This window comes from Lonchura striata, chromosome 3, assembly GCF_046129695.1.
Source record: "Lonchura striata isolate bLonStr1 chromosome 3, bLonStr1.mat, whole genome shotgun sequence".
In the NCBI taxonomy this organism is placed as follows: Eukaryota; Metazoa; Chordata; class Aves; order Passeriformes; family Estrildidae; genus Lonchura; species Lonchura striata.
In genome coordinates, this window is record NC_134605.1 from 74,949,432 (window position 1) to 74,964,305 (window position 14,874).

At 37.2% G+C, this 14,874-nt stretch overlaps 1 protein-coding gene across 1 annotated transcript in view; it reads left to right on the top strand.

Moving 5' to 3' along the window:
- The window catches only part of MMS22L (MMS22 like, DNA repair protein), an 88,724-nt gene that overhangs the window by 58,020 nt on the left and 15,830 nt on the right, over positions 1–14,874 (top strand). The window contains exons 15-19 of the mRNA XM_021545117.3: positions 6,055–6,242; positions 8,682–8,832; positions 11,237–11,379; positions 12,150–12,292; positions 12,436–12,595. Of these exons, the coding sequence (XP_021400792.2) occupies positions 6,055–6,242; positions 8,682–8,832; positions 11,237–11,379; positions 12,150–12,292; positions 12,436–12,595 (785 nt within the window). The remainder of the gene's footprint in view (positions 1–6,054; positions 6,243–8,681; positions 8,833–11,236; positions 11,380–12,149; positions 12,293–12,435; positions 12,596–14,874) is intronic.

The following is a 14,874-nucleotide window of genomic DNA, read 5'->3' on the forward strand; positions in this document are numbered from 1 at the left end:
CTTGTTAGCCCTCCCTACTCCATTGCATGTCTGTAATCATCGTATACATTCATAACCAGGCATGTTATTTGGACTTTTTTTTTGAGTTAACATTTAAACAAATGGTTTACTGAAGCAAATTAAAATGAAAGGATAACACTAAAACATAATTTAATAAATACTGAACTTATAATGGTAAGTTGATGTTTGATAATATTCTGTCATGATTTTTCACTTCTGCTTATACACATTGCTGTACAGCAGTACAGCTCTGTGGTGAGGGTGCTATTGTTGTGGCTTACACAGTGCTTACATTATAAACTGTAGGATCTTTTTCCAAATGTTTCTTTTAATGGATGAGAAAATGTATTTCTGATCTTAAGTTTCTCATCTTGCTTAGCTTTTTGAAATGTAGCTTTTAATTCCACAAAGGTGGCTGAAAATTCTGTGCACTTTGAGAGTTCCTACTGCAGTTATACCAGTCTCAATATACTGGGTGCTATATAAAGGGATATAAAAAATAAATTGTATCCCAGAGAGCTTGGAAACAGATTTCAAAGAAGGCTTGGATGTTGGAATCAGACTTGGGTAGAATTTCATCACCTTCCTTCCATGCATGTCTTACTGAACAGACTGAATATGGAAGTGTCTGACAGTGTGTAGGTGACTCTGTTTTAAGCACCCAACTTCCCTAGCTACCAAAACGTGTGTCCAGAGACATTAAGACTGTTTTGATAGGCCTTAGCTGTTTAGCATCCAACTGAGGCACTTTGAGGCCATAAAGTAGATGTTCTAGCACTTAACATTCTTGTAAGCATGCTGTCAGTGCCCTTACTAAACATACTGATAACCAGGAGTTCATTGTGGAGCTCTGCCACTGGCACTCCTGCATATATAACTGGGGCCAAGAGAAAGGAGGTTCACCTTTTCACACATGAGGTCACATGGTCACAATCATTCACCAGTGAAAAGAAAACCAAAAGCCTTTATCATAAGATGCCTGAAACCCACATCTGTGACTTGCCACCACTCTCTAAGCTGTACCACCATGCAGTGTGCCTTTTCTGTGAATCCAGATCCATTTCTTCTGCATGAATCTGCATTTGTAAGAGGAAGGATCGTAGAGTTTTTTACTTATATCTTGGCAAAGTGCTATGATACTGCATTGAAAACAGACTTGAACTTAGATGCAACCATTTTGGTTTTGCCTTTTTGAGTACCGGTACTACAGTTCAGACTGAAATTAGTTTTTCTTTTTTAATACTTTAAAAAATCCTGTATAAAAATATTTAACTCACTCTAAAATGAGTTTTCCTTTGTATGATGCTTGATGGTTGTGATTCAGAAATGTTACATGTATTTAGTGTTAACTGCATATTTGAAGCACAGACAAAAAAATAAATAAATGCCCATGAAAAAATTACTAAGTTGAAGTTGAATAGTGGGTTTGTTAACATGAGAGTTGGTATCCACAGGCATCGATGAAATAGGTGATATCATTGCAATTTTCTATATAACATAATTAAGTGACATAATAGTCAACTAGTTGAATACTTATACTGGATTTTCAAAAGTGTATGGAGGGCACACAAGAAACTTTTTCAGCTTAATCTTGGATAGATTTAGTTACTGGAAATGTGTGTGGCTTCTGCTGAAACCTTGCTTGCAGTTCTGGTCACTGTAGATAGCAGTTCTGGTGGTATGTCAGGAAGAAATCAGTAGAGCTATTAAAGAAGTATTGGTGTTTTATGGCATTTGAAGAAAGTGAAATTGAATTAGTAGTTTGTAAGTAATTCTGCAATGCTGTTTGCTAAATATTGTTTGGTTGCTAAAAGCTGAGTGTACTGCTTGCCAGAGACTGGATGTTTTATGTCTTGAAACAGCTTGGAATCCCAGTGTCTGTGTCTGGTGGGAAGGTCAGGCCAGGCTTTGCTAAAGGTGAGGCAGTGCCCAGCTCCACCCCCAGGCCCTCCCCAAGCCCTGGCTGAGCTGTCAATCATGGCATCATCTGGGGACCTGGGCAGAGGATAGATACAGACCTGTGGGAGCAAGGGCAGAGGAGGCCACAAAGTTGGCAAGAGGACTGGAGCACCTCCCCTACAAAGGCTGAGAAAGTTGGGGCTGTTCAGCCTGGGGAAGAGAAGGCTGCGTGGACACCTCATGGCAACCTTCCAGTATCTGAAGAAGCTGACAGGGAAGCCAGAGAGAGTCTCTGCATCAGGAACTGTTGTGATAGGACAAGGAGTAATGGATACACACTGAAAGAGGTGAAATTTAAGTTATCTATTAGGAAGAAATTCTTTACTATCAGGCTGGTGAGACACTGGAAAAGGTTGTCTGGAAAAGTTGTGGATGGTCCACAAGTATTCAAGGCCAGATTGGATGGGGGTTTGGCAACCTGGTCTAGTGAGAGATATTCCTGTCCATGGAGGGGTGTGGAAAATAGATGATTTTTAATGTCCCAGCCAACCAAAACAATTCTATGATTCCATGAACTGTGTTGATAATCTTAATGATATAAAAGAAGGAGAATGTTTGGAAGGGAAATCTCAAAATTTAAATACCGTGCAAGTTCCATTGATTTGCAAAGGGCACAAAGCACTTATTACCTCTTTTTGAATCTGATTGTGATGGTGCTTTGCTTCCTTTCACTTTGCCTGAATTTTTCTGGAAATAACTGATGACTGTAGTTGAAATTCTATGCATCAAAACCATTCACCATTTTAGAAATACTCATATATCTCTTCCCAATCTCCTTGGTTTTATCCAAGTGTGTTGGTCCTTCAGGTGGTGGTTTTTAGTTATTTATTTGTTTCAACATCAAAAGGTAATTCAAGTCCTTTAAAAATACTTTCTTGAGCACAATCTTGGCTGTACTGGGCAGCTGAGATTTGTAGGTACTGTGGCTGGCCTGCCTTGGACTGGGAGTCAAGGAGCTGGGAATACTGTCTGTGAAGAAACCAGTGTCTGTATTCATAGCCAGTGAGATCCTGAGGGGTGGTTGCCCCTGGCAGTGCTGGTAAGAGAGAGAGGTCTTCTCTCACGTTGGGGAGTACTGAACCCTTGTAGATCAAATTAAATGACACTGCATTAAGTCTGGATGCTGTTATGCATCCAGTGCAGATTATAGACTAGTAGTGACTTGAAAGTTTCCATTATATAGGCAGGCTGATGAGTTTCATGTTTTACTCTTCTGGCGTGACCTAAAGTTTGGCTCTCCTTTAGTAATGCAGGCTTGCAAAGGCATATTTTATGATTACAGTATTACATCCAGATAAATGGCTGCAATTCCTTACCCTACTTGTAGGATATAGAAAATAGTCCTGTCTGCTACTATTATACCTACACATCCAGCACAATCGTCATTCAGGTAGCACAAGCATTCCCTTCTTTAATAAACCCAGGGTTTATTTGATCTGATAGTAAAATGAAAAAAACCCCCACATTTTTGTTAAAGAAATAGAAAATTCATTATTTAAATGAAATAAAAATCACACCAACTTATTACCAATAATAAGGTAACTGGTGGTTCCAGAGTTCTTAACAGAATAGAAAATTAAATGTATAAATTTTAGAAATTGAGTAATATTTGATGGTATGCTTGTCTAGTTTTAGAAAGTAGAAACCTGAATAAAAAGTAAAATTCCATTTATTCATATTTTAGTAGAGTTAAAAAATGTGCTAGTTTGTAGAAGTAGCTGGCTACATCAGCTGCAGCATATATTGATGTCCCATTGATTCCAAGCATTTACCTTATTGCCAGCATTTGTGTAGGTTACTATGAATAAACATAAATACTGATTTGTACGTGTTGCCCTTCCACTGACACAGAGATATATTACCTTACTTTGGAAGTCTGTGCACCCTTCTACTTTGCATAGATGGCTAAAGGAGATGCAAGGCACCCGTCTTTGGAGAGGCAATTTAGAGGAGAGAAAAAGGTCTTTGTGCAGTTTTACAGTGTAGTGTGGGTGTAAGTAGGACAGAATTTGGTCCCAGAAGTTTTATTCTCTGCATTATGAGGCATCATGTTTCCTTTCCTAACAAAATAGAACAGAAAAGCCCTTTGTTTTTACTGTTAAACTTTTTCTTTTTGCAGTAGACAAAAATAATTTTTTGACTTTTGTCTTTAGCCTTTCTTTTATCTTTTCATCATTTGACCTCTAGACCTCACTGTTTTTACACCCTTTTCTTTGTCCTTTTTTTTTCATAAGGGGATGCTCCCAAAGAAGTGTTGCTTGACTTTTTATGTTAATCTTGCTTCTATTTCAGTTCATGTTGACTTGGAGAATATGCCTTGTAAATAGGAATACCAACTGACATACTGAATATAATCCTCAGTTTCTAAGCATTGATTGTTTTCACAGCATCCTTAAAGGGTAAGCTGTCTCACTATCCAAATATCATGGCTGGGAAACTGAGGCTAACAAAGGCTGTATGATTTATGTGAAGCCACAGAGGGAATAAATGTTGGGTTTAGAATTCCTGGCTTCTGTTCCTGTGTTTGGACTCATGCCATCTCTCAGAGAAATCCTTGATTCCTCCTAATGCTGCATACCTTTCCTTGTCTGTTAAATGTAGCCATTCGAAAACTAGCTGGTACTCAATTCTCTCTGTCCTGTTGAAACTAATGAATGCCTGCAGGCAGGCATAAGGTATCGTTACCTTTGACAGCCAGTATGTTTTATGTTTTAAATTATGTGTTGGGAAGAATTTTTGGATACTAATTTGATATAATGAGATGTGCTTCTAATATCAACTGTACTATGGGAAGGCCTTGCAGCCAACCTACTCTTTATTTAAAATTATTCCATTTCAGATGTCCTAATGAGTGCTGTGAGTTGTGTAATTCTTTCATAATTTTCCTCTGTTCCCAGAAGGGAACTCGGAGCTGGAGTTTTTTCTATTTTTGTTTTGGTCTATTTCAAATTAGGGTAAGCATAAAATAATGATCTAGGGGAAGTTTTTTGTGAAACAGTTTCTATTGTGAGAATGGCAGTTAAGAAAAAAACATTGGAATCGAGAAATGTTAGTGTTAAGGCAATTCTCAATGCCTCCGCGGTTTGCTATTATCTTCTAAATATCTCGACTCTGACTTTACAGTGCTGTTTATAGAATTTAATAAAGCAAATGTAATAATGCTGCTTGTGCTTTAATGCACAATCTCAATTGGGTTGACCAGAAGATAAATAGGAACAGGAATGATAGTGCATTCCTACAGATTGTTTTTAATAAGCATGTTATTTAGTTGATCAGCCCAGTACTGTAATGCTTCCTATCCTGCTCTACCAGACAAATTTATTAATGTCCCCCCCCCCCCCCGCCCCAATTCTCAGAGAACATTGATTCCCTGCAGACATCTCTCTATTAAACCTCTAGAAAGTCACAACTTCCAAATTAGATTAAGTAGCAGGAATGGTACTAGAAGAATCAAAGAAAATTGAGTGTGTTATTGAATTCATGCCACATCGTCTGAGGAAGAGATGGGAGTTATGTGTAGTGGTAACTTTTGTCTTTACTGTACTAACAAAGCTGTGGGCATTGCTGTCAAACCTAATTGTCTGCAGTTCATCAGGATAAAATGAATCTTTTATCTAAACTCATACCTAGTGAGATTTTACAAGTGAGAAGTAGATTTCAGAAGGAAGCTTTACAATTGATCAAAATCATTTGCCATTATTTGCTGTACACAACTCAATCCTAAAAATCCTAGTGACAAAAATTTTAAAGAAGCACCTGCGTTTGGATTGGAAGCAGATTTGCTTGTCATGCTAACAGTTGCAAAATTCAGATATTAATTTTAAAGCTGCCAATTTCTCATTTTGATCTGACATATTAAAAAGCATATAATTAATGGTTGACATTAGTAATTAACATTAACTTTATGGTGCTTAATATGCCATCATTCATCCATCAAGTAACTGGTATGCATAATGTCTTTGCATAAAGGTTTTAATTGCTCAAAATGATCCTTCAGTTCTCAGACTCTACGGTTTAAAGTAGCTGTAAATGCGTTTTAAAAAGATGTGAATTTTTCATTTATTGAACGTAAACATTGTTTTTGTTTCTCCCTAGGAGCGTGCACGAACGTGTAAGCCGGGGACCTCAACTGGGAAACGCAGCCCCAGCACAGATTCCATTAGTGGCTAAAGAGCACCACCTTGCTGTCGCCAGCGCTCTCTGGAGAAATTTCTTTCCCTACTTGAAGAGCCAGAGAATGTCACAGACGCCGCCTTCCCCCCAGCTCGCTGATACAGCTGCAGGTTAGCACTGACCCTGCCTGCAACCTACTGGATTTGGTGCTATTCTCTGGGTCACAAACTTTCAAGGAGTTTGTACTTTGGGATATTTTTCCTTCCATGTAGTAACTTAAGTGTGTATGAATGAAAAAAAAAAAATAGAATCTGTGCTGAATGTTTTGACAGAAGGAAGTATTGTAGTGTTGAATTTCTGTAGGTTACAAACACATTGAGAATGCCAAAGGGTTTTGAAGCTATAAAAACCTGACTTCTTTTTCACTACTAGTCACAGATTATAATCAATGTGCAAATGTTATACAATATAAATAAGAATATAATATAAATAAGAATACTGTTTTTCACTATATTCAGAATTTACTTGTTTTTGTAGAAGTTTATTTGTGTTGAACTGTTCATAATGATTGAGATTCAAACTAATTTTTTGAGAATATTTTTAATTTTAAAGCAATTTTTAAAAGGTTGCTTACTTGACTGTTGCTTTTTGCCAAACCGTTATGTTTGTGGTCATAAAACTATCTCGTAATTCATTCTAATGATTTGTCTTGCTTTACACTGAAGGCTTTTAATCTTGAAGTACAACATTCCATATGTGTGTGAACTCCACATGCAGCGAGTCAGCTTGGCAGTGAATAGAAAGACACCCCAGTTTGATCTTTCACATCAGTAGCTAACATGGCATTCTGCAGTTACAATGAAATCTTGTATCCAGTTAACTAAAATTCAGAAGAGTGAAACATAAAATAGTCTTTCCCATCATGGTATGAATTACATAAAGTTACAAGCTCAGGAGTACTGAGTTGGTAATAGAAAAGCTAAAAGGCCCTTTATTTGAAGCAGCTCCATGGTAGTTAGGAGGCAGCATTAATGAAAGAGGCAGTGTACAACAGTAGTGGTCTCACACTGCTGAAACATGTGTGAGAAACAGCAATACAAATCAAAGGAGAAGGTTGTTAATGTCAAAACTTTCATTCATTTCCTACAGTGACAGATTTTTTTCTATTTTATATTAGCACAGTGGAATAGCAAGAGCAGCAAGCTATTATAAACTCCTCTGAGAAGGAGGGAGTGCAGTTGTGACCTGCTTTATAGAGATGTGTTAGGTAGCACTACAGAGACAGGCAAACCTTTCCCATGCTGTTTGAGCTTCTTGCCTTAAGGTTGCAGCCCAGAGGAGAGAGAGAGCAGCTGTCACAACTCTCCTGCTCCCCCTGCCAGGCAAACAGCCTGGGCCTCACAGCACTGTTCTGCTTCCCATTTCTCCCCAGCCTCTCTTACGGCTGATGCTGCAGAAACGAGGTGATAATCTGGAAGACGGCTGGCAGAAATTGTTTCCTCACCTAAGGCAGAGTAGGGACTCTGTATGACCTTATTGTTTATTCTGAGGCACATAAGGAAATGGGAAGTCCTTCATGGCTTAAGGTAGTCTGTCCCTGTACTGTTAATTAAATTGATTTTATTGTTGTTTCTGAAAACTAGCCTTTTCTGTCTAATTTAAAGTAGATTTGTCAATGCATGCATGTTTATATTTATTTGAATTGGAGAATTTGAGAACTAATGAGTCCCTTTTCCATTGCCCTCCAAAGTCAGATTTCCTGACTCATTTGATGCTTCTCATTTCCTGTAACCAATAACTGCTCAGCATTTATGATTTAATCTAATTTCTGAGTTTTTATGCACTTGTCATTTGTAGTATTAACAATGCATTATATTTTTTTTATTCTGGTACTCTTGGATGCAGATTCTACAGTAGACTTAACAGAAACAGCAAAAGTTATGCTTCATTAACAAAATTCTGCACAAAGTACTGCCCCAGTTTCTAGATCTGCAGCAGTTATGTGGAGATCCTTTTCAAGAGTAAATTTTTTGTGTAGTACTTTATTTATACAGTAACTTTTGATACATGAAAGACTTCTAAAAATAGAGAGGTACCAGCTTTTACTGAGTGAATTCTTTTCAGATACAGTTTTTCACTGTGAGAAGTGTGTAAAAGCAACAAAACAAATAAATAAAACTCAACCCTGTAAAGCAGAGTAATACTTAAGTGTACAGGGCAAGATATAGTGGATGGAGGTAAGAAAAGGAAGTCAAGAAGATGAAAAAGCAGGTTTTAAGACATTGCAGAGGTGGTAAAACTATGCCTTCAGGATTTATAAACTGTGGCTTTGTGAGTCTATTTAAAATTGCATGTGTTGGGATCTATTTTTCCTCCTTTGTCACCCATGTATCTTGATGATTTACAAACTGCTTGAGATAGAGACTACATTTTTAACATGGATACAAACAATCACTGTTAGAACAGTTGCCCAGTTTTAATTGAGATTTCTGGTACTTCCAGACTGCACATTAGTAATTGTAATTAATTTTCAGTACTCTTTATGGAACAGGGATTATATTGAGAAATTATTGAAATGGTGCCATGTTTTTTTCTCTCTTTAAAAACAGGTTTTACTCTCTTAGCTTTGGATATACCCAGCAAAGCCCTGTCAGATCTGCAGCCACAGCCTGTTCTGTCAATGATGCGGCTGTTTGGGTGGGATGACATGGTGTGGCCTCAGCTGGTGTCAAGATATCTAAGTCATCTAATTGAAAACAGGTGAAAACTTGTGACTGTTTCTCCAGTACCTTTTCATCCTTCATTAGGCTTGAGGAAAAATCTTGCTTCAGACTGTAATGTTTAATTAAAATAGTCCAGATTCTTTGCATCTTCTCAAAGAAGATCAGCTAGTGCAGATTGCCCGGGACAATCCAGTCAAATTTTTATATACCTGAGAAATTTTATTTTCACTAAGTAAGCCTCTGTGAACCTAAGATGGATGGGTGGTGGTTGTTTTTGTTGTGTGCTTTTTTTTGCCTGCCTTGCCCGCTCTGAATCAGGTTTTGGAAGCAGGGGAGGTGAGAAACAAGAGAGAGGGAATGTTTTTCTGTGTTGGACTCTATTTGAAAGTGAAAAATGTTGCACATTTTTAGGGTACATAGTGTACTAAGGACAGTAACTGTAAATCAGGATGTGGTAAAGATTATTTAAGTGTGATTGACAAAGATGAGGCTATGGCCTTCTTGCAGGAGGTGTTAGAAAAGGTTGAATTTAGTTCTTTGTGTATCAATGTGGAGCTTGGGAAAGGAGTGTTCAGTCCTCTGCTATATTTCTCTTTCATCATTTTTATAGGGTAAGTTTCATTCAAAGTTGCAGATACCTAGCATGTGCTGAATGAAATAAGAGTTAGGCATATAAAAGCACTTTTTTGTAGCATGATTCATTATTTACCTTACACAGTTTTATAGCAAAAGTTATCAAAGTATCTAAGTGCTGGGGTCTTAAGACTTCATGGTCACTATGCTCTGGTAATTTTCCCATCAAACATTCTCAGTTAAAAAGTAAATAGATCCTTTTGTTTCTAATACAGTTATACCCTGCAAGCTCTGGCAGCATATACATGAGCTTTGGAATTTCTTCTGCAGAAGAACCTAAACTTTCCTCCCCAGATAGATCCATGTTGTGTAGTGCATAACAGTTGCAACCTGTCTAAACTAACTTTGAGCATGTGGATAAGCTCACTGTTTTAAAAGGATCACTTGCCATGCTTCCAGCAGGTAGTTATTGTTCCTTCCTTTCTAAGTATTAGGAGCGTATTCCTTTCCAGTTCTAGGAAGATGCCTAAGTGACCCACCTACCAGCAAGCAAGAGAAACAAGAGCGAGACTACAACAGGAAGTGGTTTTGTCAGCCTTTGGGACCAAGTAGATTAGCTGTGTGCATCAAGATTACACAAGACTGAACTTTTCACAATACTGCAAATAGCATTAAGTCCATAGGCAACCTGTTCTCTTTGGTCCTGGAATTCAGTGTTAATTCTTTTATTTTATTTGCTTTCATTTGGTCTCCTTACGTATTTTGTCAATAGTACTTCAGCAGGGATGTTCAGACAAAATATGCACAACAAATATCACTGGTTTTAAGTAAATGAAGCAGAAAAACCCCTCAACTTCATCAATGTTTAGCAGAAGTAGAATCCAGTTTGGTTTCCATCTTTGGACCTTTGTTGACATTCTGTTGTAAGCATGAGTAAAACATCAGTAGAAAATAGGTAGATTTACATGTACACATATCAAGAGTACAAACATTTTTCATTAAAGTTGAAGTATCTAGGACTGACCAGGGAGGAAGTCTCTCAAATAAACGGTGTAACTATTTTCAAGAAATATCCCTGACCTGAAGCACACATCCACCTCATTTGATAGTAATTGGGAACAGAGTGCAGCACACACCTGCTGTCTTTTCGCAAGGAGTTTCTCCAGAATTAATGATGCAAGGTTGATATGCTTGGGAAAAACAACTGCAGCTGCTACTCATAGTAAATAAAACTTTGGGAATACAGAGCAGTAGAGTACAGGGACTGTGCATTGAGTGACTCTGGTCTGACATCTGACTGGCAGAATGGTAGCAAGTGTTTCAAAGTATATATAGCACGTGTGTGCGGGAATGGATATACTAGTGTGTATATACAAACCTAAATGAATATGTCTGTAAGTGTACTTCCAGGTACAGCAGTTTCCTTTCTCATCTCCAAGATGCCCTTTTATGTTTCCCTTTGGATCTGTTTTGAACATGACATATATTTATTTGCTAAAGCAGACCTTTTCTTCTCCATCTTTAATGTAGTTAGAACTAAGCAGACTTCAGAGTGGCATGGGACACCTGGGCTGGCTTTATATGAAAGGCTGGAGCAGTGTGAGCAGTGTCAATATGATGTTCCAAGCTGATTCAGATAAACTATTTCCAGCATTGTACATTATCAGTTTAGATAATACAGTCAAATCATCCATTGTTACAGTAAGGCATTTCACATTGTGTGAATTTTCCTCCCTCTGTTTTTTTGTAGCCAAAACATATGTACACGTGTAGATATTTGCATCTACAGCCAAATGAGATACTGTCACTCCTCTGCCTACTTTTATTAGATCTCTGTACCTTTTTTTATTTCTCTTCCACCTACACAGTTCACTGTGTGAAGATTTCTCTAGCATGGGCTATACATCCTACGAAGCTTTGACAGTACGTTCGTGGTTTCGCTGCGTTTTGCAAATGTTCCTCGATCAACCAAGTGGTGCCTTGGCCAAGACAGATGCTGAGAGAACAGTTGGTAAGTGCTCACATTTCCCTCATGTTTGCAGTAACGGGGCTATATTGCAAAGCTGGCAAACATTTTCAGCTAATTACAAAATGTATTTTTGTTTGTATTCCTTTACTTTTACCTAATTACAAAATGTGTTTCTTTACACTGCTTGTGCTATTTATTGATAGTTTGCCTGCTCTGCATATGACAAATTTATCACAAACAAAGATAAAAGAGCTTGTTTCCTTGGAAGCAAAGAATAAAAACTTGCTCCCAAGGAGACAAGTTATATTTCCCCCATGGAGAAACTGCTCTAAAAAAAGTGAAAATCTGAAGTAAATAGTCAGAAATCATGCTGTGAATGGCCTAAAAGAAAAAGAAAAGGGAGGGGTGGGGGAATCTAGCTGCAATTAATTCTCCCCTTTTTTACACTGCATACTTTGCTTTCTTAGAGTATTTCTTTATCCCTTCTTCTAAAACCACTGCCGTTCTCATTATCTGTAGAACATGTCTTCCAGTCACTATTTCTCATACACATTTTTCATATTTTGGAAAAAAAAAGAAACTCATCAGCTTGGTTAGCCATACTTAAAACTCTTTATTCTCTTATAAATTGTATCAGAAAAGTAACTGGTTTGGAATTGTTTTATTTGTCTGGAGAGATGCAGTTGGTTGCCAAATACTTGTTGTTTTAGATATTTTAAAATAATGCTTCACTTCATGATTTTGGGACTAAATTAAATCTAAAAGCATAACTGTATACTGTATTTACTGATGTGCTCTCTTGTAATAATCAGGAAAAGCCTACATGGAACAGCTGACGGAAATGACAAGACTGATTTTTAAACTCTCAGAAGTAGAAAACATTCTTTTAAAGGCTAATGTTGGACAATCAGTTTTCAAGCAAGACCCAAAAAATGCTCTTGTCCAGTTCATTAAGGTATTGTACATCTACCCCATGTTAATTTCATAGGACAATTGCAGTGAAAAGAGACTATCAGATTGAGTCCTGAAAAAGAAATTACTCACAAAAGTCTCATGAGAGACTGGTTTATATTTATTTTAATGATTTTGTTTTCTCAGGCTGTTGGTAGAACTTACAGTGGTCTTCAGACACTCCCTGAGAAATCTGCCATGGTAGCAAAGACTTTGGAGTATTTGGGTGATGTGTTAAAGTATGTGAAACCCTATCTGAAGGCAAAAGGACCTCCAGAAGGTCTGCAGCTTACATACTGGATCATAGGTAATTATTTTACACCTCTTATCTTTTTAGGAAATAGTTTTAAAGAATCAGTAAATTTATAATACTTCTTTCCCCTCTATACTACCCAGATATATTTTTGCTCTATACTATTTAATGTTCGAAAAAAGGAAGTCACCAAGATGCTACAGTCAGATTTTTTTCCCAGATTTTCTCTAGATCATGATGTCTAACTTACTTGTGGTTTTCGTTTATGGGGGCTTTTTTTATTATCCCTGCAAATCAGTGTTTTCAAAAGGAAGATGTTTTTGCATCTTTCATTACTGAAAATGACCTGTTTTACCTAAACCAACTCAGAAACAGTGACACAAGCTCGTTTCTGGTTCTTTAGCTGTAGTGAGGATTGTTGTAAGTCATAGCAGTTCCTGAAGTTACAGCAATTTATACCTACAGTAGATCTACTCTTCCCAGAGAGGGTAATGAAATCTTTTTGTATGATGTCTCTTACTGTTTCCTTCCTCTGCCCACTCATTTTAAATAGAAGTGATGAGCTCTGAGTTGTTCCTGTAGAGCATAAAAGTAGGTGTACACCCTTCTGAAAGAATTCCAATTTTTGAGCCACGTGGATTGAGACAATTTGCAGCTTTGGTGTTAGGTATCCATGCTATGGGGCATAGCCTGACTCACTAAAGAAAACACTGTGGTAATCACGTATTTGGTTACTTTGATCAAATCACTTATTTGATTAGGGCCAATGTGGAGGAGTAAGGTAGAGTTTAAAACTGGATTTAGGGAGTTTAGGAAAAGGTTTTTCACCCAGAGGAGAATTGAGCACTGGAACAGGCTCCCCAGGGAAGTGGTCACAGCACCAGCCTGATGGAGTTCAAAAAGTGTTTGGACATTGTGTGACTTTTTGTGGGTGTCCTGTGCAGGGCTGAGAGTTGGACTTGGTGATCCTTGTGGGTCCCTTTCAACTGAGGATATAATGTGCTAAGCAGTATTATGACAGGCTACATGGTATGTAGTGGAGATATGTTAGTGGCCAAATTGGCTTAAGTATGTACTTCACTTCTTTTTTGGAACTGCTTCTCTGACATGCACTCTGTACCTTACTAAAATGCAATTCTAGTATTTATTCATTAAGTGTGGAAGCACTGATAGGGTGGAAAAAGAAGAGTGCTTTAATTACCAATGAATGTACAAGTCTGACCCACTTACCTTTAAAAACAGACTAAACTTTATGTATCTTAAAACAGAGATAGTGATTTGGATGCACACATGCTCACACAGTTTACATCATGATTCTAAGGAGCACAGAGAAAGCATGACCAAGACGCAGAAGATACATCAAATGTACTGGAATTAGATTTTTGTAAAATACTTAATTTTTATATTGTGAGATCAGCATACTTTGATATACAAGATGTATATAAAATTAAACATTTTTAGATACCCAGATGTGGGTTGGAGCCTTGGAAAGCAATTTTAGATTGGTATTTTCCTTTTTAGATGGGTATTGTCCTTTTTGTTCTTTGCAGTAGGGAACAATTAATCTTCAGTCAGTTCTGTGCAAGAAAATGTCCTTTCTTTTTATTTAAGAAAACATAAAGAAGGTTTAAAAGAAAAAAAAAAATCAAGTGTATTTCGATCACTGCTTCACATTCTGTGGGCTTGTTAAATTATAAGGACAAAGCACAAAACTTAACAAATCTAAACACCTCCTGTCTGTAGTCAGATTGTGTCTTGTACTGTCCCATACATCACAGCAGTGATAATAGAAGGAGTACTTTCAGCTGGAATGACCATGTTTCTTTTAAAGCAGGAAACCTAGACAACATTATTAGAAGTATTGTTAGGTGATCGTTCTCTTTCTCTATGATTGATCATTGTGTTTTCTTTCACTCCACAAGATTAATGTTGTTTTGCATTGTTTTTAGAGATGATAATGAATGACTTTTATAGATTAATAATATCTTGTAACAGCCTACTTTTGATTTTCCATTATTTTCAAAGTCTTAAACATGTTTCCTCAGGATATTCCTGTATTTTTAACCCAGAAAACTTCTTCTTGCCTCTAATAAAATGTGAAGTTGAAAATGTTGACATAAGAATCTTGTTTTATTTAATATGTGTTTTGAGTATTAACACTTCTGAGTATGGAGTTAGTTTTCCAAGAAAAATTACACCTCATCTGCAATAAAGATGTTTCAAAGTTGGGGTATTTACACATCAACACCTTTTTAGGTTTTTTTTGGAAGTCAAAAGAACAGTCTTAAAACTGGCTCAAAGCTGAGCAAGTGATACATTATTGTGCTGAAAAC